Genomic DNA, 27,593 nt, shown 5'->3' with positions numbered 1-27,593 from the left:
AATCATCATGTGCCCTCACTGATCCTGGTACTGCCACACGTAAATAAACACACACCTCTCATCTTTCATAAACATACAAGTTATCTTAGTGACTTAATGAGGAGATAAAAATTAAATAGGTAACTGAGTCCTTTACCCCAGCTAACTTCAGCAGTGTGACAACACACTGTGTGTGTGTGTGAGTGAGATAAGTGGCAGTTTGCATGCTGCGTCGAGAGCTGTGATATAGTATTCAGTTAAAGTACAACTGATATTAAAGCTTTTTTTATATATATCTTCTCTGTGTGAGGAGGCAGACAATCTGGTGTTTTGTTCCTCCCATCAAGCTTTCCTCCACCAAAACATCCTTAGAAATGAAATACATCCCTATTAACTAATGACACAAATTTTCTTCCAATTATACTGTCTCACCCACTCACACACACTCAGATACCTCTCTCTGTACCTTGTATGGGCAAGGGATGTGATACTGCCTGCAGTTTTCCTCCATCCATGTTGTCTCCCAAATGCTCCGGTACGCGTGTTCGTACAGGTAGCACCCAATCACAGTCAGCAAGGGGACCAGGTAGAGCACCGAAAACACTCCCATCCGGATCATGAACTTGACTAGTTTGGTCTGGTTCTCCTTCTCCAGCGGGATCTCCATACGTACTCGGTTCAGAGCCACAATGCCCACCAACAGGAGAGAGACACCGACCTGAAAGGAGAAAGACGAATGAGAAGTCAGTGATAGATACACAAAATTAAAATGAGTGATTATTTTATGATGACTGACATACAGGTCAAAAGACTGGAAACCATCCACCAATCCATTTACTAATCTATCCATGTCTCTATAACTCAAGCCAACAATCCACTCTTGTATCACTCATCCACCCACCCATTAATCTGTTCACCCATCCATCCAGCTTCTCATCAACTCCTTCATCCTTCCACCCACTCATTTATCTTATGACTGTACTCACCGCCACATTGAGGCAGAGCGGTGCCAGAACAAACCACCTCAGGGTGTCTATGTCATACAGCCCTATGAAACACACTCCACTGATCCCATCTCCTTCAATTTTGTTCAGGGCCAACAGGGTGACAGTCAGGGCCCCTGGGAGCCCCCAGGCAACAGCATGGAAGAGGAGAGCTTTCTTCTCAATGGCCTCACTGCCCCATTTAGGCACAGCGGCCAGGAACCAAGTGATTGTTAGTATGGCCCACCACACACTGCCAGCCATGGTGAAGAAATACAGGACCATGAAGAACAGGGTGCACACCTGAAATATAGAACAATAGTTTTGATGAATCATGAGAGAGAAATCAGCTACTTTCACTTCAAATAACCACTTCAACATCTATCAAATTCATTCTGGTCAATCGTGAGAATAACTGGCTAACTGGTTTTATTCATAGTATTTAAAAATCAAAAAATAAAACATTAAGGAAAGTTTGTAATGTAAATGGGTAACATTTTCAGAAGTGCGATGTTATTGTGGTTCTATTAGATGGAAATGAAGTGAAGTTCTCACCTTGTTGTGGGAGCCCTGTGTTATGGTTGAAGCTCTGAACTGTGAAGGGCTGACTGCGTTGCATGCCACCCTGTCTTCCAGCAGGAACCCCAGAAAGAAAACCAGTGACACCATGACATAACACACAGCATAGAAGATTATTGGCCGCTCTGGGTATCGAAACCTAAAGAGGTCACAAAAAAAAGAAAAAAGACAGATAAAATAACACGTTATTATTTGTGATGTTTAGAAGTGATCAAAGTGAATAAGTTGATGAATTGAGCCATTCAAACCTGGTGACATCAATGAGAAACGTCAGGAAAGTGAAGAGTGTTGCAGACAGACACACAATGGAAACAACTCCTATGAAGTAGCGGATGAAGGTAAGCTCCTGTTTGTTGAAGAACATTGAAGGGCATGGGGCAGAACAGTCCTTTCTCCCCATGAAGGTGTAACCCAGGTCTGGGTCGACCTTGAGCTCTCTGGGACACCAGAAACCATAGTCTCTCTGGACAATCATGGATGACTTGTCAGTGGGGTCAGAGCTTGTCAGCAGATCCTCCGGACGAGGATAGGGCTCATCACAGTCTGGGAACCTGGGAGAAGAATTACAGAGTCAGATTTAGTTACAATTTAAAATATAATAGATATATAGTATGTGACCAGATATGAAGAAGCTAGCTGAGCTAAGAGATCCAAAAAAGGAAGCAGAAAAAAAGTGAGTCAGAAAAGATGGGAAGCAAACACTCTGGAGATGAGAAAGAGGAAAGCAGAAGTGACAGTAAAAGGAAGTTTTAGAAAGTGAAGTTTAGAGTTAGGCTGCCTTGATGTGGGGTTAAAGTTGGCATAGTTCTGACTATGCCAAGTAGCAGCAAGCACAGTGACAACAGTGCAGCTATGAGGTGTAGGCAAAACACACACTGTAAGCTAAGTCCAAGGGAAATTATAAAGCACATATTGAAAATGTAACAAGCAGAAAAAATATTTCCAGCTGTATTATCTCAGACACTTCAACACTGTTTGTGATGATGCTGTTAATAATATAAAAATTAATAATAATATTTTCAAGCCCTTTGGTGGTTTAAAATGTAATACGCATGCACACCTGCTACACTCCATATCATCTGGCCAGGCTACTCCAAATATCTCCATGAGTTTGTGGCACTCATCCTTGGCCCGCTGGCAGAGGGATCGACACGGCATGGACACCTGTCCATACACAGTGCACACTGGAGCATACAGGGCACACAGGAACATCCTCAGGTCAGCGCTGCACACCAGGTTTACCATGGGATGGAAAGGCTGCCAGGAGAGAAACACAGAGATGAAGTTTTTAATATATGGTTGAACCTGACACAGAGCTCTGACTTTAACTGAAAGCTTTGGCTGGGGTGTAATATAGTGATCTCAAAACCTCTTACTAACACCCACACGTTTCATCTTTCCAATGTCATATCAAAAAATCAGTAGGAAGCAGACTGATAAGGCTGTTATCAAATCTGTCTTGCATGCGGGAAAGACACACACATTCACATATGTATATGTGTACTCATACAGTATGTATATGTGAACATATGTATATGTGAATATACAAATATCTATATATACACCAGCTCAGGAACAGTTAACTGCGATCAGTGGCACATGTGAGAAGGCTCATATTTAATCTGAAATAGCCATCAAAGGGGATGGAGGGAATGTCAGAGGGAGGACAAATGTGTTTTAACTCCTCTGCTGCAACTTACACCACCCAGTATTCTATCAATATTTAGAGGCTCATGAAATATGTATAGCAGTAATCATATTACAAAACATCTTTTTGATGTAGGGGACAGCAAAGACAGACCTCTGAAGGTTGAGCGATAGCCATGTGTCAATATACTGAACAAACAAACAGCAAGGCTATCCACACATGAAAGACTGTAGATTCTGTTTCCTGTAGTGGTGGTCTAAAGGTTGAAGAGTCAGGCATGTGACTGTCAGGCTGCTGGTTCAAATCTCTGGAATGACTGGAGAAATGTGTGTTGAAAAGGAAAAAGGCACCATTAGCACTTCCTTAAACAACTACCACTCTTCTGTATTCTATATATAAAAACACAGAGATAATAATCAATAATCAGAGGTCACACAGTGAGCTAGGAATTTAATGCACAGTACAGCATTTTTACAATATGTACTGAGGTTTGAGAATGTGTACACAGATTTGAAACATTTTCTTTCTCTCAAGTCACAGCTTTGTTTTTAAACTTGCCATTAAGTTTAGTTTAGTTGGTGGGGAACTGCTTTGAACTGAAATAATTTAGTCTTACTTTCAATTCAGAGTATTATAGATACTAGATAGCACGGTGGTTCCAGGTCGCCCCTCTGCGTGAGTGTGTGTGTGTGTGTGTGTGTGGTTGTCTGTCTGTCTTTGTGTGTCAGTGCTGTGTGACTGACTGGAAACCAGTCCAGGGTGTACCCCACCTCTGGTCAGTAGTCAGATGGGATAGGTTTCAGGCCCCCCGTGACTCTGACTGATAAGTGGTATAGAAAATAGATGGATGGATAAATGAATTGCTCAGACTCACATTTTAAGCATACTAAGCATATCTAACCCAGTATATACAACATATTTCACTGTTGTGCTAATTCATCAGCAACTGCCAGCAAAATTATGTGCACTGTTGCTCATGTGTGCAAAGTGACCTGCATCTGTTCAGCTATGTAAAAGTTCATATCATCTGACTGTTTTCAATGCAGCTTTTACACAAGAGAAATCAGAGCAGAACCATGATGGCAATGAATGGAGACCAAAGCTATGAAACAGAACACTTTGCTTGATCACACACAACACCATACTGACTGTGTGTATGTGTGTGTGAGTGCATGTCATAAGTGTACATGTGACACACAACAGTGCACTTGCGGCAATTGCTTGCAAAAAAAAGCTATGGTATATGCATGTAGACTGTATGAGTGCATTTGTGCAAAAACCCACGCATCAGTGAATATATGTGTGTGCGTGCATGTGCGCGTGTCTGTTATATGTGCACTTCTGTGTGGAGTTGGGCCTTGTGAGTATGTTTTGATCGTTCTGAATTGCTGTGTACTAGATCCACACATTGGAGAGACGTTCTACCAGTAAATAGGTGCAGTGGTGCATGAGCTGTGTGACATAGTTTTGAGCATAGCACAGAAACACACACACACACACACCCCACTCAGCTTCACTCAATAATTCAAGCATTTTACAACCCATACTTTTTCCTAGTGTTTGATCACGCAAAGCTTTGCTGAGTAGAGACAGAGGAAAACAGGAACAACATGAGCCTCAATTGTGGACTAAACTCTGCGGAAGAGTAAATAGGCAGATAAATATATGCATTGACTGAATAGCAAATAACTGAGCTATGTGCTATTTCCACATAATAACTTAATCTGACACTATCATCTTTCATTAAACATTTTTGAATAAAGGGGAGTTAGTTACTGGTTACTCTCAAGTTGCATTTTATGAGATTTCAGTTTCTTTATAGGAGAAAATCAGTATACTCTGCGTTTGAACCACAGCATTGTGAACTGTCTGTTAAATCCTGAATTACAAGTGCAAAGATTATATATATGTAGTAAAGAAATGGTGGAAAAATTATGTACTTCTGTGCCAGCTTTCACTAAGATGCCTTGGTAGCCAACTGTACAGGACTGTGATCGCAGGATTGACAAAAGGGGAAGTCTTGAGTCAAGACCTGACTGCACTGGTAATTAAACAGTCAAATGTATTTGAAGTTTATATCAATATTTTTAACTACTTTTCACAACAATGTAAGGTTCCTTCAGCCAACTGCTGTCTGCATTCTGCGTCCATCTGCTGTACATTTTCTTCTGTAACTTCACGTTTGTGTGTTGAAGCACAATAAACAAAAAATAGATTGGTTTGCAGCTGCAAATATTCAAAAATGGTTGAAATAAAATGTTGTGAGTACTCGACCAATCAGAAATGTTCAGCACTGCAAGCCCCAACCTCAAAGTTCTTATTCTTTTAGAAAGTGCTACTCCACAAGCAGGGACTGTGCCCAGAACCTGGTTCCTGCCTTCATGACATCTATGCATTAAATACTGATTGTTATCTTACGTCCAATGTAAAATGTTTTTCAGATCAGTTTGGTTCTGAAAGTCTCCTGTTGTCCTCAACAACAACTGACAGGGGCATCACTCTGAAAACTGATCCCGTCCCTGTCTGTACTCCCCTCTCTCATGTTTCTAGTACGAGCCGGCGGCCACACTTAACCGAGAGTTAGTTGCTTTCTGCATGAGTGTGTCTCACTGTCCAGAGTCTTTCTTCATGTCTCTTCATACTAACTCCACAACAAATGTGTGTGCGACTTCCATTTTGTGTGTCCCCATTCTGCCCATTTTTCCCGTGCATGTGGCGTTACACATTTGTGCATGTATGTGTGTGCGTGTGTCATTGTTCTTTGATTCTTGTAAGTATGTCACAGTTGTCGTGTTTTCAAGTGTGCGAGTACGCAAGGCTTCTTTGCATGCACAAGTTAAGTCATGTGTGCAGATATCTGTGTGCAATTATTCTGACAGTAAGGGCAATTGCCCCCCATCTCCCGACACAAAGAGAATATTGATATTAAGTGGCCTAACTGTGCCACCCAATGAGAGAGGAGGGGGGCAATCAGCTTTCCAAGGATGGTGCCCAGAGTGAAATGTCTGGCATTTTGGAGTTGGTTGTGACGGAAGAGCAGGGAAAGGAGAACAGAAAAGCACACAAAACCTGGCCTGGGGGTCCAGACAGCTACTAAAAGATGGAAAGATGTAGAAGAAAGAGATAAGAGTAGGGAGCAGAGGACTTAAGAGAAAAACTAAACGTAGTGCATCGGCTTCCTGCGATTGCTCTCTCTCTACAAGCTAGTTTCTCTCTCCCTCTCTCTCCGGCCTTAAGTATCAATAAATGGAAACTTTATATTTGGCTGATGTCATACGAATGTACAAGGTACTGCTGTGAGATATGTAATTCAAAACATAATTTCTATATATTCTTCAGCTATTTGGCAACTACATTTGTGAAAATCATACCAGAGAAACATTTTAACATTCACAAAGTCGTCCTTCATAAGTGCCCTTACCGCAGGATGAGTGCTGTCGATTTATCTGCTGTGTAGGGAACACTTACGCATCATGAACTGTATCATCCCAATGGCAGAATGGAAGGGTGTTTTCCAATTATATCAAGTCATACCCCTCTATGTGGTATCCCTCTGAAATGTGGTAAGTGGTAAATGTGAAAGTGGTAAATTGACAGACAATGCTTGATAAAAATAAATTCAAAATCCAGGAAAAGATTTATTGGTGTGTGATGTGTGATTTGGACAGGCCAGCGTAAGCACTCGGAATGAGAAGCAGGGTGGGTTTTTCTGACACAGGAAAATGAGAAAAAAGCCCCTGACTGGTCCACCTCTTGTTCAATAGAGGGATTAAGTTTCTTTCTCTTTACTCCCTCTCTCCAAAGAAACCCAGAGGGAGGGTGAGAGAAAGAAACAGAAGGAGAAAAAAAACTTCAAATAGAGAAAAAAACTAACAAAGAAAAACAGTAAGAGAGAAAGAAAAAAACTGTGGCATTAACAGCCACGCAATGGAAGCTATTACACTTTTTGCAAACTAGAGGTTAATTCTGACAAATGCTGTAAAGTTGTACATACACCATAAACAGGTGTTGCATGTGAAAACTTTCACATGCAACAAACCAAAGCGTTTCTGGCTGAATAAAACTTTGCTTCCTCAAGAGTCCTGTTTAGTGGGTTTGTGAGATTAAAATAAATATAAACGGCGGCAATTTGACAGTGTTGTTGCACAGCACATAAAGTGCAGTCATCAGCTCCGCTTTTCACTTTAGGTTATCAAAAAATGTATATGCATAATAAGTTGTCTGTTTAGCAAGAAGGCAGTGTTTGTGGATGCATGTGTATGTGTTTTGGTGCTTAAAATGTTTGTAGAAAATCCACTTATACAACTTGGCAGAAACTCATTCACATTGTCAAGTGCCTGAGGGGCAGGATGAGGGAGGGAAGGAAGTAGAAAAACTGTGGTGGAAGTTTTCTTGGTGAATTACAGAGTCAAATGGATTGGAAGGAGTGTTGATAGAGTGTGAGAACCTGAAATGGAAACACACACACACGTTCTTCCTCAAATTGTCGCCAGCTTTGCGTTGCAGTTAGATCAAGGTGAAAGGCTGTAGGGTTTAAGCCTCCAAAGAAACAGCTTCTGAACTGGCAGCGATGTCTGCTTCAAGAAAGCTTTTGATCAAAGTCAAACTCAAACAATGTCAAATGTGCAACATCTTATCTGGTCCTGGATTTCTGCAAGTAGTAATTCCAGAACTATTATGGCACCATGGGGCTTATCAGTGGTTTTCATTGAATTTATACTGTTCTGTTTATGATTAAGTGCTCTTTGAAGGACTTATAGCCCCCATCATAATGCAAAAAACCACTAAAACAGCAATCAGATCACAGATAAATTGCACAGATCAACTGCTATAAAGTCAAATGGAATTGATATTAAAAACAAACAGTTTTTAAATTCAGAAATGTTTGTAGTCTGGTAAGAAAATGGTAGCCTGCATGCTTAGCTGTGAATTTATAGGCAATTCATGTCAAGTAACAAATAGAAACATCAATCCATTGAATCTCCACATTAGCAGGACTAAAATGTCGTATTTCCTGACATACAAGGAGGAGTTTAAATTTAGACGAGAAGCAAAAAAACAGACTCTTTGCTCCTAAACCTTGCCGAGGTCCATCTGGACACATCAACCTCACATGCTTGTTATCTCTTTTTTCCTCTTGTGCCATCTCTATCTCACACCATAACTCATTCTCAGATCAGAGAGTAGGGCCCTGCAGCACAAATGCTGTCAGACCACATCAGCCCTATCTCCATTAGCTCACTACAATATAACTGCAATGCTCCCTCTTCGCTAGCTATTAGAACTAAATCCTTCATTTCTCTGTCTCTGCCTTTCTGCACAAACTACAATATTCTCCTTTGCTTCTGCCTCACTACTGCTACTTGATCCATATTTTTTTTCCTCCTTGCACTTAAATTATTAAGTGTATCCTTCTTGATTGCATCCATACATTAGAGACAATTACAGTCTCTCTCTCCCTCTACAGAGTAAGGGGAGTGCACGTTTCAGTTCACAGTCACGTAGCAATTACATGATCACTCCATCTCCCTCTACTTGCACCAGTACACATCCTATTTTATATTTCATTCTCTAAGCGTACCATTGTTTTCTTGCCTCTCTCTTTTTCACTTTTACTGGTTAGATCAAATCCCACGCAACATCTAATACTTCCTCACTCTGTAAAGCTCACATGATAAATGAGTTCATAGACAAATTCATACCACAAGACACACATGCACACACACCCTCTCTCTTTCTGGCTATGTGCCTCTTCTCTCCTCTCACAGGCTCGTGAGAGGAACGGGCGTTGGCCATGAATAGATGAACTGAACAGACTGGGATGCTCTCCTCCCTAATCTCTGAAAAGATAGTTGAGAAAGGGGCACCCTTCTCTCACACTCTCTCCTGCTTTCATTCATTTGTTCGTTTATCCGTGTCCATCCATCGTTCAGTGGGGATGACCAGACAAAGCCGCTAATGGCATTCCCCTTCACGTTCACTTCCCCTCCTCCTCTCCTCCTATCTTCTCTCTCCAGCATTCATCTCTTATTTTCCTTACCTCCCATTTACTCGTGGCAATTATGCTGACATGCACTTGTCCTCCTCCTCCATTTCTACTTCTACTTTTTTCTCTTCTAACATCAGCGTTCATTGACTTACCCTGCCCTTTTATCCTTTCATTTCATGTTTGACAAAACTATTTTAATTTAATTTAAGTTACTTTATTAATCCCAAGCTGGGAAATTACTTCTCCACATTTAACCCATCACTGATTGAAACACACACACATGCAACATGCAGTGAAACACACAGGAGCAGTGGGCGGCATCAAGCGCCCGGGGAGCATATTGGGGGTTAAGTGCCTTGCTCAAGGGCACATCAGCCAGCTAATGGGAGGTGGGGACATTATCACTCCACCACACTCAAATTTGTCCTGCCCGTCCTGCCCGGGGAATCGAACCAGCGACCTTCCGATCACAAGCTGTTTCTTCAACCTCTAGGCCATGGCTGCCAGACACTATCAGCATACTCTGTCTCTCCACTGTTCTCCTCCTTGTGTCTTAAACAATGTCCACTTTTTATCTACTTTCTTCATACTCTTTTTCCTTTGAACAACCTAAATTCTATCCTTTCTCACTACAGTTCTTTTTAATGTACTATTTCTCATCTAAGAAATATTAGCACAGTCCACCAACATGCGTTTTTACCTTTGCTATCACAATATTTTTTGGTTTCTCTTATTTCTGCCTCCAGACTTTTTTGCTTTAGCTCTAAACTCTTTTGTCACAATTTGCTTACTGTTTTTCCTTTCATTTGCTTATCGGTTTTCCACAATCTGAACTGCATTTCTCCCTGCATTATTGTCATTTTTAGTGGGTACTTCTTTGCATTCCTTCTTTTCTCGAACATACGAACAGCTACAATGAAGTGTAAGTCTTAAAATAATCTTTAAGAAATTTTGCTTGGATATTTACTTCCTATCATCAACATTATCAACATTTCGATGATCTACTGCTTCTCTAAACTTATAAACATCTTTATAACTAAATCCCAGCATCACAGATATAAAATCAGGTCGGTCAACTTACATAAAAAATAACTCTCACTCTAACTTTCTCAAACAAAATGTCTTTAATCATTGTGAAAAATCACAAATGAACTGCTCCTAACAGTCTGAAAGTGAACTGCTGGTGAGACAGATGCGTCACATACTACTGACTGATCAGGCCAAAACAAAAACCCCTCCCTTTCCCAATAAGAAATCAACTACCACAAATGCAGTGTCAGGCTGAATGACTGAAGTCAAACAAAATGGCATCACAGTTTGAAGCACAGAGTAGGATGGTTTAGGGAAGAAATTTTGAGAAAGATGGTCTAAATGGTGGTATGTTCATCCACTCAGGTGTAGGAAAGGTTAATATTATTATCTAAGCTAAGACGAGCAGTGTCATCATCTATGATACAGTTTGAAATTACTTGAAATTATATCTTTCCCCAGTTAAATCGTGTCGGCTGTTGCCAGACAACAATCTACAATGCAAAAATTATGGGTATGGGTATTTAACCAGGCTGCTGTATGTCTCCACTTCACGCCTTATGTTAACAATGGATGCCTGGCTTTTCATTGGTGTGGGTGGAGAGACGTTACATTCAGCTACACCACGTTTCTCCATGATTACACTGCAATGACGTGATGCAAATATCACAGATTCTGCAGACTCTCCATTACTCTTCTTGTCCTCCAGGACAAACAGCACTTAAGGGCAACAACCTAGCTACAAGTATGTATCTCATATTTCCTCTCTTCCCTTTTTATTACCAGTCCTTCCCTCCTTCTTCTCTTCTCCTTGGTTTAGTCCAGAGCATGCACTTATCATCCAATTTCCCTCCCCTTCCCTGCCCGTCTGTCTCCTTCCATTCCTCCCTTTCCTTCTCTGCCTATTTAACTACCATGGCAACAGGTGATGTGGTTGCTCTCACAGGGATGTGTCTCAGTGAGAATAACAGGGTGTACACACGCACACACACACACATTGTGGTAGGATTCCCTTAATGGGTGAAACCATCCAAGAAGTATAGCAAACAAGCTTGCACAAGAAGGGACACAGAGAAAGTGTGAAAGTGAGAGTAAAAGAAACTGATAGGCGTGGGAGTGGGGGACAAATGAAATGATAGAGATGTAGATGGAGAGCCAAGAGTGTGACAATGGAGCTGAATCATCTAGCACCCACACACATCCTAACACCCTCCAAACCGTCGGCATATATCCATCTGTTTACCACTCCCATATGTGCTCTGTTACAGTCGGACAAAACCCCATTACTTCCAGCATTTGAAGAATCAGGGATAAGTATTTTGCAAACTGATGCACAATGTAACATTCAATTAATTGAAGTATAAGAGTATATATTTTTATCAACGTATTCTTTACAAATAAAACTTGTTCATGTTCAATTATTATTTAAGAAACAGTCCGTAGACAGTGCAGATATCGCATAAATCACTAACAGATTGTGGAAGTTGGAGAGAGAGAGAGCAGAGCAACTTACTGAGTGACTCACACTTTGAGTGGGGTGCTGGGTAAATGTACACAACAGACTTGCACCACATGCAGTGGAGCAACTCAGCACTGGTAACACATGAACATATTCTTCCATTTTATCAAATGATGCAGAAAGTGCCAAATATGTGCACATAAAGCAGAATAAAGGTAACTGCAGACCATGAAGTGTGAACTGTTGTCAGAGACAGCAATACAAGCAAGCTTATTTTCTAAAATCAAAATGAAACACGTTTGCAAGTTGGATGTTTGAGTGCACAAGCCTGACTGTTCTAAAGACTGGAAAATCCATGTGACTGTATGCCTTTATATGCAAGCTATTTTGGGATAGTTGATAAGTGCACAATTAGTAGCACTAGAGCTGCTAATACCGATGCTGGTCCTGACCTGCAGCATGCTGAAAATGCTAGAGCTGCCTTGTGTTGAGAAGCTTTGCGTGAGAAGGGGATCAATGATGTGTGTGTGTTTGTGTGTACGTTAGTGCGAAGTTGGGCTTAACTGTGAGGGTTAAACATCTACCACCAGACGCACATACACACGCAGGCTGGGTCATGGGTTCAGATTAAGACTATAAGACATGGATAACCTATATTAATGTGTTCTATCAGAACTGAACACCACAGGGCTCCACACTAACAGAACACGCAGGCAACATGATATGTTGCGTGCAGGCAAGGGGAGGGACACAGATCAGACATGACACAAGCATCTTGAAGGTCTGGAAGAAGTGAACAGATGAACTACAAATATAAAAAAAAAAATTGGAGAAGATGAACCTCCTCATCAGTGCAACACTGATATCAGGATGTGGGCAGCTGGTAGATTCAGGGATAGAATTACAAAGGGTTGAGCAGGTGCATGAATGAACAGCTAATGTGGAGCAAATCCACTCGACAAATATCTATCTAATAAAAGGCAAATTGTGAAAAAGGAAATTTCAAAAATGAATCATTTATCAAACAAGAAGGCCAGACATCCACTGGTGCCAGCTTCTCAAACGTGAGTTGTTTTTTGTTTTTTACCCATTACCCCATTGTAAACCAAATATTATTTTTGGACTGTTGACAGACAATTACAAGGAATTTAAAGACGTCACCTTGGATTATTTTCCTTAGTGGCCAACATTTTCTAGTATAAACAATTAACCTCTGAAATCGGCTAAATATTGGACAGATAAGTAAATCAGGAAAAGCATTATTAGCTGCAGCTAATCTAAAAGGGGGCAAAGTTAAAAAGGAAGGAAATTGTACAAGACAGATCCCGTACTTACATCTGAAGCATGCATGTATGCAACTGTGTCCCAGCACACTGACAGATGTTACTGGGTTGAGGATATTCAAGAGGCATACACTGCTGTTTCATATTTTCAGGTGGGCTATGAGGAGTTTGTAGTAATTCAAAATCTCTCCAATCTTTTCTCTAATCTCTCTTTACTTGGCACTGCAAGGTTGGATAAGCAGCAATGGCAGCTATGCTGATGGGAACAGTCAGCCAAAAAAACAGCACCAGGCAGTGCCTTTGTTCTGTGCATAAATAAATGATTGCTTCATTTGGGCTCGCAGTTTCAATAGACTCTGGAGGAATAAGCAGGATAATCAAGAGTTGAACTGAAATAAACAGGAACTTTTAAACTGAATGAGGACCTGTCTCTCTCTGCCAGAGTGAATAGGGTAATCAGCCTCTTCAGATGCAGTGAACACCATGAACAAAACGCAGCACAAACACAACCAAGCCATCACACGCTCACAAAAACACACCTCTATAAAAGCCAATTCTTTCTTTCGTATTCACACACACACACACACACACACACAGATAGAAAAAAACAACACAACAGACCACACTTAAGCATAACAAGCCTCAAACTCTCCAGATTTGGCACACACAAACTCTCTCTGTTGTGGGGACCTGGTGGCCCCAGGGTGGCCCTTCTTAAACAGAGCAGTCTCATTTTGAACGACAGGACCCCATAGTGAGAGAAACACAAACACCGGAGACAGTAGGGTCTGAAGACTTTACACAACCTGTCACTCTGTCAGTATTTCCCTTTGTTAAGTCTCTGACATTTTCTTTCTCTTCAACTGCCCCACACATTTTCAGCTTTTAACACTTTGTCCCTTCCCTACTGCTGGTATGTTTGATTCCCACAAATTAATCTTTCTCTGTACCTCACAAATAACAGCAACATTTTTTATTGATTTCCATGAGGAAAAACAGGCAAAGACAGATATTTGCCATAACTGGGAAGTATATTACTGATAGTATATTAAAAAATATCCGGCCCTTGTGGCATAAGAAAAGTGAATAAGCATCTAACTGCATGTCTGTCAGTTTATCATCTTCCCATGCATTGTTTTTTTTCAACAATTACATGAAGCCCATAAAAGACCATACGACTGCAACAATGTGTCTTAACAAGACCACTGTCAAATGTGAGAAATTATTATGATTATGTATTTTTTAGTTAGAAGGTTTTCTTCCCCAAAAAACAACAATTAGTGAAAAAACTGGAGAGAAAAAGAACCAGATTGATTTAAGTAAAGGAAAAAATGCTTCCAACCAATTTTCCAATTTACCATAGTAGTATCAAATTACTGTCAAAGGGCTTCTTGTGAATGTAACCAGAGCCCTGCTGAGTGAGGGGAAAATGCCTGACATGCACACATTTACACGCATTTAAGTATTGAGGCTACCATCAGCTTTCTGCAGTAACTTGATTTTTTTAAAATGTATGTGAAGCACAAAGCTTGTTTCATCATTCAAGAGATTATGAGAAACGCAGTGAATATACCTTTCTTGAGAAAGCCTTGTTCTTTGGCCATGTATACATATAGCAGATTATGTGACAGCACTGTGTTAGAATAAAAAAAAGATTTATATGTAGCAGTGCATCATTGCTAAAACTCAAACTGAAATTTAAAAGGGTAAGGAAAAGTGTGACTTTTTATTACAGAGCCTGTTCTTTTACTGTGTGGTCAGTCTCAATACTGCAGCATCAAAAGAAAGAAAAAAATCCTTAGGCTGCAGCAGCTTATATTACTAATACATTTAAACTGTCAGCACTGTATAAAGAATGCAGGAGTCACCAGGGAACAATGAGATTACTGATCAACTGCATGCAAAAGGTCATTGCAGTGCATGTAAACGCACTCATAAATTCCCTGCCTAAACTTGATATCTCCCAATAACCTGATTTTGTGGTGGGCATGTTGCTGACAGCCACTAGTTCATTCAGAGCTAGGGTTGCTGTCTATTCGCCTTACAAACTGTGTGCTCTATTGTAGCCCGAATGGGCCCTCCTCTAACTGACCATTAGACCAGGGGTTCTAATCTCTTTCACTCAAAGATCCAGAAGACAACGATTGTGCTGGACTTGTCTGAACAAACTCAGTGATGTATAATGTCAACAGACAGTACCCTTCCACTGTGTAGGTTTTTCTAGAACTCCTAATCTTTTCTGTTACAAAAAATTCTTCAAAGATTTTTTTATTGTTAATTCACTATATGTGCAGGATATACAGGAGAATTGAAATACTGTTTCTCTCTCACCTTAGTACTAATGCCATGCAAATAATCAAGATAAAAATATGTCAGTATAAAAATAAATAACAATATAAAAATATATAAAATTCTCTTGTAAATCCCATTACCTTGGACAAAAATAACAGAAAGCTATATCATTACTATTATTATTATTACACCAAAACAAGACCCCAGTGCAGGAAGCCAAATATCTACCCATAAACTCTTGGGGAAACTCCCTGACCAAGCAGACGTCTGGGCTCCAGAGGCCTCAGGCGCAGCAACTAGCATGATGTGTGTCTCGTTACATGGCTAACAAAAGACAATAATGAGCATGATGAGTTGTTCTCTGTTTCATAACTGTCATTAAAAACTCTAATTAAAATCAACCTCTCATTCCTCTCATCTTTCTTTGTCTGGAACTAAACCAGAATCTCTAGACATACATAAGCTGATGTTTTGAAATGAAGTTGGATCATTAACAAGTTATTATATGTCAGGTGTGTTCCTTCAAAACATGCTGACAGACAATGTCTTTGGGAGCATCAGGCCACAAGCTGTTTTAATATAAACTCTAAATGTCTGATTTCAGGAGTAGAAAATTGCTTTAGAAAATACTCACCATTTGGTGAGTCATGTGATCTGTTCTTGTCTTTGAAAGCAGACACACAATCCAAATGATGTGATATGTCTAAAATCTGTGTCTAACAGGCGTAAACCATAATGTCACAACCTACAGCACATCCTCTGGGAACCATGACATTCTGTGGCAGATGGACAGTACGTGTCATATTCCTATGTGACATGTAGCCACAAAAGCATGCAAGACACACAAATGAACATAATCCCAAAGAAATAATTTCACTCGTCACACAATCTCCCTTTCTAAATTCATCTCCCTTCTCTTCCACTTCCTCGTCTTATGTTTCAGTCTCTCTTGCCCTCTTTCTTCAGGTTTAATTGACTATTGTGGCAGATGGGGTGGCGGTTGGTCTGTGAGAATCAATGTCTTCATTGTGGGACTGAAAGAGAGATTAGCAGCTAGTTAGCACTAGTGAGAGATGACAGCTGGCACCGTTAACCTCCCCTGTCACTCACCCCCTCACCCACCCCCTCACCCACCCACCCACTCAAACACACACGCACGCAGACACAGGAAGTACTAGTAGCCCTTAGGCAGGCTCAGAAATTGCACATAACAGAAATACTGCTCTACCTTGAGCCTGTCATTCAAACACTGAATAAATGAGGCCTAGTATGCTAATCGTGTACACACACTCAGGAAAAAAGGGAAAGAGGTACATTTCCAATGTCAGTCAAAACTGAAGGCACACCGAGGTCACAAGTCCACAATATTCTAAATAGAGCGAAGTTTAAAAATGTATTTGAATGCAGGGCTTGAATAAGTCTCAACTTATAACTTGAAGACAGCTCACAACAAAATTACAAAAGTAACATGACAGCTCACTGGAATGATCTGCCTATTTAGCAAGAGAGCCAAGACATAAACACTGAGGCACAGTGAGGCAGAGCAAACATCCATCATGTGATATGACCCAAAAAGTGACTACAACAGCTGCTGACAATCGCTCCATTTTCCTTAAGGCATTCGAAAAACTTCACGCGGATTTGGCAGCAGTTGTTTATTTTACATTTTGTTACAGCCAGTAAAACTCTGAAACAAACACACATCCACAAATTGATGTTTAGCAATCACTCACTGTCTTACCGGAAGCCACCCTCTATTGTAGGGCAACATTGAACAAATTGGATCTGGTTGTGTGCAAGGATTTAAACTATAATGTTACACAAACCAAACAGTTCAGGTGGACAGACTTTCACACAAAATGGTCCATCATCAAACAAATGTCCTTAATGAAACCTCAGTAAGTCCTGCTAAACACATCAGAGCAAGAGTGCCACTCAGTTTCATCAGGTTGAACTTCAAGATGCAATTCTCTGTTACTTGCTGGAAATCATTTGAATTTCCTTGTCCTAGTTCGTTCCAAAGAGTAAAGAATGAAAACTCCACATTCATCAGTAAATTTTGTTATTCTACATAGATTATATGTAAAATAATACTGATAAAGCAATAAGAGAAACAAAATGTAGAATCCTTCCAAAAGTACCCTTGTTTTTATCACTATTATTAGAGATTCAGATTCACATACACATTCTCATACCTACACATAAACTCTTGCACATCTATGTATAGATCCGTGAACACACAAACAAATTATTATGCAGCCCATGTCCCATGAGAGATTAAATTAAATTTCCTCCAGGGTTCCCACCAGGACTACCATGCCTGGTCAAAGCAGACCAGAGCAGGAAAACTAATAGGGCTCATGTTGCTACTCAGTCAACTTCAGAAAGATGCCTCCTCTATGACTGGAGGCTCTGAGGGTGTCAGTTACTTGGCTCCTTCTTCATCTGGGTTGAGTCAAGTTCAACAACAGACACTTCTTAATATCCCTGACACAGCGTGTTTTGACATGACACCGGGGAATTGACTTGATTTGAATATCTGGTTGGTTCTTAATGTGCTAACAGAATATTATGACTCAGTGGAGGTTATCATCAATTCAAAACACACTGAGCAAATTCAAAATGCATGGCTGTCAATCCAAAATAAAGCCATTTTTTTCCTTTATTTTCCTGAGAGGAAAAAAAGGAGTGTCTGACAGCAGTGGTCCCGCAAGTCTCCTGTACTCTACATTTTGATATGAGAAAATGTTATGCCTTTCTGTGAAGAAATATAAAGAGAGCAGTAAAGATAATTTTGGCTTGGTCTTTTGGCAGACACTCATCGGGTTTTGACATGGAAAAATATTAACATTAACTAAACACCCCGCCCCCCCAAGATTAACCATGCACAGTGCCCAGCCCACATTGGCCTTGTCCAAATTCATCTGCTTTTCAACATGGGTAATTTAATATACCAACTGTGAACAGCTGGAGGCAGATTTAATTCAACTGACTGTATTTGTTATCCTTTCCTCTCCTTTAGAGTATTTAAACCAGTCTGTACATGGTCACCAAAACACGGGTAAAACCATGACACCTGCAAGAATAAAAACACACAAGACAATTAAGTTCTGTACAACTAACACACCCAAACACGTCCAAATCCTGAATACAGTTCCATATATAGCCTTTGATACTAACAAATGCTTGGTGCAAACAGGTAATTATAGTCTAGTTATTGAGCAACACCTTGCTCTGTGCCGTTTCTCCCTCTCCAGGGAGTAACAAAGGAGCAGAAATGAGAGGTAACAGGATATAGATGCATAGTGTACGTCTAGTATTGCCCTCAGGCAGTGTGTAACACAGCACTTTTCCCGTTTTTTTTGTTTAAAACCGATGCCGTTACACTAAAAAAAAAGAAAGATTCTCTGGAAGCAACAATCACTCAATCACCTTATTGCTTTCTCTTTTAAAATTGTTCCCAATCCTGCTGCTCAAACAACACGTTCTGTCTGTCAGGTTCTGTTCACACTCAAAAAAGGTCTTGAAAGCCTGAGTGAGTCCATGCACATCCATCTACGTGAAACAGTAACATGTAGCGGGAAGAGGGAGCTGTAACATGAGGAGCGCAGCTCGACTATCACCTTTTCTAAGCTGTTTCACCAGTCCTGTTAACTCTTTGATATTCCATGCCTGTGTGAAAGCCACTTCACTCCAAAGCGTGGCTCCATGTACCCAATTTGCTCTACTATAGCCTACAGATTCTGCATTTTGGGGCTATTTTTTTACGCAACTATTTTTTTTCCAGTGTAAAACAGGATGTCTCCATATTTTCTGTTCAAGCCATTTCTGTGTACTCTGATGATGATGATCTGATTGTTGATGTTAGTACTATGCTTGCAGAGGATGCAAAATATTTCAGTCTAGCTCAAAGTACAACACTGCCTTGTTCAGGTACACTGATGAAGTAAATCTGCCTATAGTAAATTAATTCAGGCTACACTAACAACAATATACTTGACCTTAGGCAGCAACATTTGTTGTGGCATTTCTTCAACAATTTTCATTTAAAGACACTATATCTGAACCATCCCAGTCTTGTACAGTATCTCTTTACACCGTATGTGAAGTCCTTCTGTCCTTAGTACAGTAGGTGTGTGACACTACAATGTAAAACTCTACTCAACATAATAATTGCTTTGTAGTTATTGACAATTTCTGAGACTTGCCTTAAAGACCTGCACATCTGATGTAAAAAATGATTTCATATTTGATGGCTCTAAAAAAAAATGTAAAAGTCAGCATAAAGCAGTTTGGGGCTTTACAACATACATTTTTTGGCAAACAATATGTAATTTACTGGTTATCTCCTACACACCAGCAGCTATGAAATTTTCCCATGTGCAGTAACAGACCAAAAAAAGCACACAATGCCTGAATGACTCGCACAAACAACCTACCTCCATGGCTAGTGCAGCGGTTTGCTGGTCGTAGTGATTCAGTAGATTGGGCATGAAGGTGGTGTTGTAAGGCAGATCCTGACACATTCTCAGTCTGATGGGCTCACAGCTAAACTCACTGTGGCTCTCTATGGGCTCCAGATGAATGGACTGAGCAGGTGTAACCAGGAAGAAGAGGAGTAGGAAGATAGGGATGAGGAGGAAAGACACACTGACAGAGACTCGTTGTCTGCGGTAGATTGATGTAGTTTTTGAAAACCAGTCTTTCACACATCCCCTTCCAACAGGTGCTTGCATCTTAATGTTAGACATTTCTCCACAGTGGGTCAGACTGATGACTTTCTCGTTACCAAGGCAACCATTAGATAGCCCTGAAGATCACAGGAAATCTTTTTAATGCATCCTAAGATTAAAAGTAACTGAGTCCATTTTTTGCGTCAAGGTAGAAGCAAGAACTCCGCCATGTGGGTATGCTCTGTATATGTATCTTGCATCAGACATGCGTTGGGGTCCCACTTCATCTGTAGGCCGTGAGCTGAGCCGCTTCTTGTGTCAGTCTTCGAATTCACCAGCCATGGTTGTATTTGCTTTTCTTCTACAGAGTCTCAGAATGTGCATTTAAATGTACGGATATAAAACATTTCTCATTTCAGAAAAAAAGAGGTTTCTCTCCAGCTCCTGGCAATCCCCTGGTCAAGGACAAATTCCCCCTGTTCCATCCTCAGACTGAAAGCACGTCCCTGAGATAATAGCTCCCACCATAAGCCGTCTGCTCGAGGTCTCCACTCGGGTTACTGCACTTCCCTTTCTTCCACTCTATTTGTCTTTGTCTCCTCTCGTTCTATTTTCAGTAATATGCAATATGTAGTGCTCCTCCAAATGAGTTCACAAAATACTTCGCAAGACACAGAATCCCGGGCTTCACAGTCAGTTGCCACACTGGAGTGGATCCCTCAAGCAGGTCCTGCAGGTTTAAAGCACACAAAGAACAAAGGCATAATCAGTCAAACAAGCAGAGTGGGCTTGCTTAGAATAAAAGTTGTAGTGCACCAGGTATTGTCTCTGATCAGCCACACCCTTGTTCCTATACAAGCCATGATTAAAACATCAGATGAAACCTATACCAACACATTATGTGGTAGACAAGCTGAGTGTATTAGCATACTTCAGAATATCTGTCTTTGAGCAGTGAGTGGACCTGCAGTGTCAAATTATCTTCTTCTATGGGCGTTGTGTCGGCGGGGTCACACACAGTTTACGTTGCAGACTAATGGAAACATGTTCAAAGCAAACCACAGCAGCTAGAGCAGGTTTAAAGTGTTTAATGTGAGCGTTACACCTGCGGATGATCAGACACTCCCCCACTCTCATGTTTGTGTGAGGTTGGCCGGGCAACAGTAGCGTTCCCCTGCGATGTTTCACACTGTGCGACTCGGTGTCTTTATGGTTCACCTCAGAAAACTTTGAAAATAAGCTTTGGCAGTATGCTATGTCAATCAAAGAGCAAACAAGCTTGTGAATTTTTGGAGTTTTAAATTAACACCTGCGTCACACAGCTCTAAGCCGACCGTTAGACACACGCTAACTTCAGCGAAGACCCCCTGATAGCTAGCTAGCAATAACAGTAAACTGATAAGGATAAATTGACCTGAACTCCTCTGTAACGTTAACCGTCCGCCGGGTCATAGTTCTTAACGTTAGCTCTCTTTGGAGGGGAACCTGGCTAGTTTTAGAAGGTGCAAACCTATACAATAGGTATCCATCAGCGAGGCATCTAATCTGTGCCGAAGCAGGAACCGCATTCGGTGACACGCCAGGATCACACCAAGAGAGCGTTATCAGTCTTGGTAGCTGTTTGTCACCGCAGCGTCGTCCGCCCAACAGCGCGCTACTTGTGCACATGATTCCTTTAAAAGCATTTCCAGTCGCAGTCTTTCTATCTGTCTTGCTCGCTTCCTGACCAGAATGAATTAAATAAATGGCATAATTCCCGTCTAACGTAACAATTATAAATGCTTTACCTTGAGTGGAGAATAACGAGCGGGTCGGGCGCTCCTCGGCTCCACCGGCTCCGCTCACTGCAGTACTTCGTTGTTCCACTGTTTTGCAGCTGGTTGCCTGCAGCGTGCGGCCAACACATCGTGGCCGCGGATTGATCGTGACCGCGCAGAGACGGGACGGAATTACCCCCCACTGGACTTTGCACGTTGTTGTGGGCTTGCAGTATACATATGTATAACAATATTGACAGGCACGTGTAATGGGTAGGGCTTTGTTGGCGAGAGGCCTAGAAAATATGCGATCTGTGTAGGCGATTTCATTTAAGCAAAGGCGATATTTATACCAGAAATTGGATATGCTTTCGATTATCACGGAGTGTTTGTCTTAACAAGTAGACAACGCAAAGATGGATTTCTCAAGATAATAAGGTTTTTTTGTGAATTTTAATTATCATATTCACTTTAATTTGACAGTCAAGCCCCTTGAAAGCAAGAAAATATCTAAAACTTCCATTATCAAAAACCTTTATTAAAAATATGCATGGAAATGTGTACACTTCAAGAAAACCATAGCGCAAATAACAAAATGTACAGTAGGCCTACATTCACATTTGTCAATTTAAAAATAAAATCTGGAAATTAATTGCTGTTACACATCAAAGACTTTGCAGTTAGGCTGAATCAGGGAAGAAGATGAGTGGTGACACTATTTGGCTCAGGTTATTTCAAGAGTTTACATTTCCCTTGTTCTTCCCACCAAAAATGTTAAGACTATCCATTCAGTCTGATAAGTGCATTTGAAGTCTGCCTAAAATTCAAAGCAATTCATTTTAAATTTTTATCTGTTACTGACAGTATGTCAGTCTGTGACACAGTGGTGTACTGAAGTACATTGGGGATATAAACTAATTAACACATTTGATTTAGCTATGGATACGTATACATTCAATGACAGAGCAGAGAGATGCAGTCAACACCAGTTAAATGTTTGTATTAAATGCAGGTTCTCAATTCAGCCAGCCCATTTCAAGAAAATAACACAGCCTCATTTTATCCCAAATAATCAAGGTAGTAATTAATACCCTTTCATATGTGATTGGTCTTTTTTTTGTTATTTTAGACGGAAATAAAAATAAGAATCATGATTAAATTTATAAATGGACTGCATTTTTAGCAAACCTCAGCTATAGGAGATCCATTACTAATGCTAACAAATCAGGCCACTACCACATCAAACCACTTCAATTGATCTGTCCTGATATTACAGTAAGCTTGTCTGTGTGACATCAATGCCATACTGACAGAAATGGCCCAACAGACTTGTTGTGATTGTATCAGTCAACACTATGTCAATATTTATCCCTTACAGCCTGAGGATTAGTACAGCGTGCTATGATTCTCTTCCACACAATTGAGCACGGTACTAGATTAACCGTTTCATGGCTGATCTGATCTTCTCTGTCGTTGACCTGTGGGGGGTCTGAGCTGTGTGTCCGCTGAGAGGCAGCTGGCCTACATACTGGTTTACCACTATGATCCCAGTTGACATTCAACGACAATATACTGCACATACGCAAATGCACTCAATCCATACACAGCTATGATGCAGCCCAGATTGATTAAAATGTTTTTCTAAAAAAAGAATTCAATATATTTTAGCTCAAGGCTGACAAATAATGATGTCGTCAGAGAACAACTAAAAATAAATGAAAAAATGAACAAGATATGTAGATTAAAAAAAAACATACAGTTAGTACATTTGCTGTATCTGGCATGTTTAACTAGTCAGTGGTTTACCTACAACATTATACCACAGCTGAAATGACTCCTGAATGAGTCCCTTACTGTAGCTGTCCTTTAATTAAACTATTTTCAAAAGGTGCAATTTAGCATGTCCTATTTAGAGTGAGGCTGCATACTGTTTCTACAAAGCATTAAAGATAATCTGGAATTTTATAGAAAACATATCGGTTTATATGACATTACTCCACATTACAATTTACCAGTGTGCATAAGCAACTAGCATGAACACATCTAAGATGCAATGGAGTGGTTCAGAATCTGCACAAACTATAAAGTATCAAAAATATTTTCAACAATAACATGCTGCTGAAATGGGAGTTCATCCAAGCTTAAATAGTCTAACCTGTTGCTATAAAAATCGACCTTCTTCATAAAGAAAGATTTCTTCATACTGAAAGACATATTTGGCATGACTGAACCCAAAAAGTCGTGGGTGGAAACTGTTAGGACACCATTTATATCTCACTGTAGCTTCCACAGACGTACAGGCAAGCTGAATCCCAGTATCCGTGCAAAAAAATCTGCATTTCAATGAATTTACCATTGATGTGTTCATCCAGTGCAGATCCATTGACATTAACCCAAAATGTATTCTGCTCACAGCTTTAGACACAAGATGAACAGTTTTGTTTGTAAATGAAATCAAACAGAGCCAATTAATAACCATCTCTGTGGCTCTTATATACTTCAAATCAAGAAGAGGTGTCTTATAACTTCACTCAATCCACAGTCACTCACCTCGCTGACTGTAGGGCAAAATGCACGTACAACAATGACTTTGGGATTTAGCTGTGTTTCACTACTAGGAGTGGGGCCTTCCTGCTCAGTTAGGCATCAGGGTTGAAACGCTGTCCAATCAGGCGTTGGCTCTGGGGAGAACATTCATTTTCCTCCTCCATCTGGAAGAGAAAATTAAAGGGATAAAGTCTGTCTTATGTTCCAGGGCCTGCTTGTTCCTCTGACTCTAGGAAACAGTATGACAAACCAAGTGGGAGTAAATAAGTGTGGACAAGTTTTCTGTGCGTTTGAGTTTGATCGAGTGTGTGTGTGTGTGTGTGTGTATGACTGAGTCAGACAGAAGTTCAGATAGGCACACATCACAGTTACAGTCCTGAAGCAGACCCACCCGCCCCCACACAGACACACACACCTGCTCTTTGATGTAGCTATTCCCACAGGGTGCCAACCCTCTGAGAGCCAATCCAACGATGAAGCACCAAACAGACAGTCCAGCCTCAAACGCTGAAAACACAGCACAAGGGATCCACAGCGCCAGGGTGGTGTCCTGAGAGACAGGAAGTGATGGGAACGAGGAAGAAAAAGTGTGAAATAAACAATATGAGGTTGAACATGTCTCCTGTGATGTTTTTATTGAATTCCATGCCTCAAAAGTTACAGACAAAGAGCAAACAGGGTAGACAGAGATGGAGAAGCTTGAGCTTGAGGGGGACATTTTTAAAGAGGGCAAAATGTAAAAGGAAAGTTTACACTCACATAGATTCGTGTTGTATCAAATGGGCATCTGGCACTGACAGGTGACCGAGCGTTGATGGGCAACTGTGTGTCATTGCATCCCAGCATCAAACCCTGTCCATTGCTGGCAATTGTTACACTGATGGCCAAGAGGAGCCCAGCTGAGCACGCTGCTGAGAGCAGGGCATTCAGGAATGATGCAGTTAGAAGCCCTATTTGCTGGAGACACAGAAACAATATCATATAAAACAAGAAAGGGGCGGTGACTGTTAAATAAACACAGAATGATCACATCAGTAGCTGAAAATGAATCATATTCTTACCAGTTTTACCACGCGAATGTTTCTTGACATCAAGATGGCAATAATCCCAGTGGCAATGCTCTGTGAGTTTCACATGACAAGATGACGGATTCAGCTCAGCACTACTTTGGCACAGAGACGGTTTATTAAATGAAATCTCATGAAAGCAGCAATCCCGACCCAAAGGATGGAAAGCGGCACTTTTCACTGTGGTGCCAGGCTAAGAATGCTTTAAGAAAAAATGATTTTTTGATGCAGTGACAGTAAGATATATATTGTAAGTTGTCTTTTGTTCAGGCAGTTACTTGTAAACCCTGTAATAGCCTGTGTAGAGTACCCTGTATGCAGTATACATCAAAGAAATGTGACATCAACACCATCTCATCATCAGGAGCTGCCAGTTTATCTGATACCTCAATGAAATGAAGCCTGCCCTAGAGCAACCAGCGAAAGAGTTTGAAAAACCAGCTCCCTTTTAATGGACAAGTTCAGTCCTGATTGCTCAGGGAAAAAAAAACAAAACACAAAACTATATGGAGCTGACAACACAAATCACTTATTGTAGGTGAATATATACATGTTGTTCTGATGCACAGAGCACAAAATCACAGGTGGTAATTCAACATTATTATTGATAGTAAAACGTTTTGATAAATAAACAAAGATTGCTTTGTGATGTTGAAACAGAGACTGGATGTCTTAACTAGTGACTCACCAGCAGGCCAGAGGTGACTGAGATGATGTTGGCTACAGTGTATTCAGTGGTGATGTGCTGGTTGGGTTTGGAAATGTGACGGAGGACATTGCCATGGACAATCGCTCCGAGGATGAAGTTAATATGGCCGATCAGGATGAGAGTGAGCCCCTTTCTCATCAGCCTCCTTGGCCCTTTGTCCTTATCTGAATGACAGAAATACAAGAAACACGTGATACAGCTTTAATCGAAATGTAGATATTACTGTTTCTATACATTCTTTGTCACCGCACTCAGATTGAACATAGAAACATTTTTGCCCTCACAGCAATACATTTTCACTCTGTTATAATCTGACTGATAATGGAATTTTAATTGATATTGATATTTTAGTTTAAAAAGTCCAATAAAGATACACAAATCGCAATGACCTCAACCTAATGGACATTTCTGCATTGCAACACTTTGTTACGTATTTACTGACATGTACACAGATATTAATATAACTGAAATAATAATAATAATAAAAAAAAATCTGCCTGGTTGATTTATCGGTCTAGCTCTACTCTGTGTGTGAGCATCTCTGCTGACAATGCAGAGGGCAAACTCTCAGCAGCTCAATGACTCATTTCTGCTCCAGTTATAGGCCTTAATGTCCTATATTTCTCATACTTGTGTATACATACATTTATGGGCATGGTCTGTATTACATGCACAAATGTATACTGAAAACACATCTCATCAATATCACCAATTGTATGGAAAATATTATTGTGAAGGAAAAATAAAATAAGGATACGTAAGGATTTGAATCTTAGGCCATATGCCCACATTAAACATTATAACACACGTGCAATAAATGAAGATTTAGTAGAAAAAAAAAATCATGAATGAACCCTTTCTTTTTTAGTATTACATGTGCGTACGCGCTAACGCAGTTATCAACAGGTTGTTTTACCTGAAAAATCTTAACATTGATAATTGAGTCTACTGCAAAGGGAAGGACAAATGCATTTGCATAGCAAGGCTACACTCACTGAGCCTTTGTGTGGCGAGTGAGTCACAGAGATGGGAGGAAGCAGTGAAGGCAAGGCGATATTTTAAAACCCTCAAACCGTTGATCTCCTGCCAGTCTCTGTCAGTGCTGACAACTCATTTCCTCTGAGGATAAGCCAGAGTTCTTAATGCTATACACACACTAATACACGGCACATATGCACCTTTTGAACATAAAACCATATAATCCCACCTGCAGGCCTGTGGTCAGTTAAACCCGTGGAGGGAAAACTATCGGCGGACACACATTAAACATTACTTAACTGCACACATCGTTAATACACTAATGCAGCATCGGGGAATCACTCACCAGAAGTACACATTCCTCTGCTGTGTCACAAGTATCACTTTGGGAAAAAAACCCTTCCAAAACAAAACTGTTGTAGAGCGCCTTTGCGACAACACGCAAGCAGCAGCTCCAATGTCCCTCTGTCCACTTCCTGTATGACGTCAAGGAACTCACCTGTGACTTACCTGCGGCATGATGGACGCTGAGGGGCGCAACACGCACCACTACGAACACTATCAGAATAAAAAACCTAAAAAATCTGCAAAGAGTCCAAGGGTCTTAACAAACAAGACCCC

At 40.6% G+C, this 27,593-nt stretch overlaps 2 protein-coding genes across 5 annotated transcripts in view; both read right to left on the bottom strand.

Moving 5' to 3' along the window:
- Nucleotides 1–21,890, bottom strand: part of LOC124056353 (frizzled-3-like) — a 28,857-nt gene extending 6,967 nt beyond the window's left edge. Inside the window, exons 1-7 of one of the 4 annotated variants that reach the window (XM_046383726.1) lie at nt 21,702–21,890; nt 19,681–20,644; nt 2,602–2,798; nt 1,790–2,092; nt 1,518–1,680; nt 966–1,265; nt 446–697 (exon numbers count right to left, since the gene is read on the bottom strand). In XM_046383726.1, the coding sequence (XP_046239682.1) occupies nt 446–697; nt 966–1,265; nt 1,518–1,680; nt 1,790–2,092; nt 2,602–2,798; nt 19,681–19,992 (1,527 nt within the window). In that variant the 5' untranslated portion in view covers nt 19,993–20,644; nt 21,702–21,890. Of the gene's footprint in view, nt 1–445; nt 698–965; nt 1,266–1,517; nt 1,681–1,789; nt 2,093–2,601; nt 2,799–19,680; nt 20,645–20,845; nt 21,251–21,328; nt 21,579–21,701 lie in introns of those variants that run through there. The other 3 variants (XM_046383745.1, XM_046383737.1, XM_046383753.1) reach the window with 3 other exon arrangements.
- A 300-nt stretch (nt 21,891–22,190) lies between these two features.
- Nucleotides 22,191–27,505, bottom strand: LOC124056396 (keratinocyte-associated protein 3). The gene is made up of 6 exons (XM_046383793.1): nt 27,319–27,505; nt 25,974–26,158; nt 25,280–25,339; nt 24,978–25,175; nt 24,634–24,768; nt 22,191–24,382 (listed from the first exon to the last, which is right to left on the bottom strand). Exons 1-6 carry the CDS (start codon nt 27,329–27,331, stop codon nt 24,311–24,313), a joined length of 663 nt encoding a protein of 220 aa, XP_046239749.1. The 5' UTR covers nt 27,332–27,505; the 3' UTR covers nt 22,191–24,310.
- Between the last annotated feature and the right edge of the window lie 88 nt (nt 27,506–27,593).

Source organism: Scatophagus argus, chromosome 1, assembly GCF_020382885.2.
Source record: "Scatophagus argus isolate fScaArg1 chromosome 1, fScaArg1.pri, whole genome shotgun sequence".
Taxonomy (NCBI): domain Eukaryota; kingdom Metazoa; phylum Chordata; class Actinopteri; family Scatophagidae; genus Scatophagus; species Scatophagus argus.
Note: the sequence above shows the minus strand (reverse complement) of the source record. Positions and strands in the feature narration are given on the sequence as shown.

Bases quoted from the DNA above. Each gene is read 5' to 3' on its own strand.
- LOC124056396 (XM_046383793.1), bottom strand. The intron at 24,769-24,977 runs GTGAGTGTAAAC...CCTGTCTCTCAG, and splicing joins TTGATACAACACGAATCTAT to GACACCACCCTGGCGCTGTG. The intron at 24,383-24,633 runs GTGTGTGTGTCT...TTTCTCTTCCAG, and splicing joins ATAGCTACATCAAAGAGCAG to ATGGAGGAGGAAAATGAATG.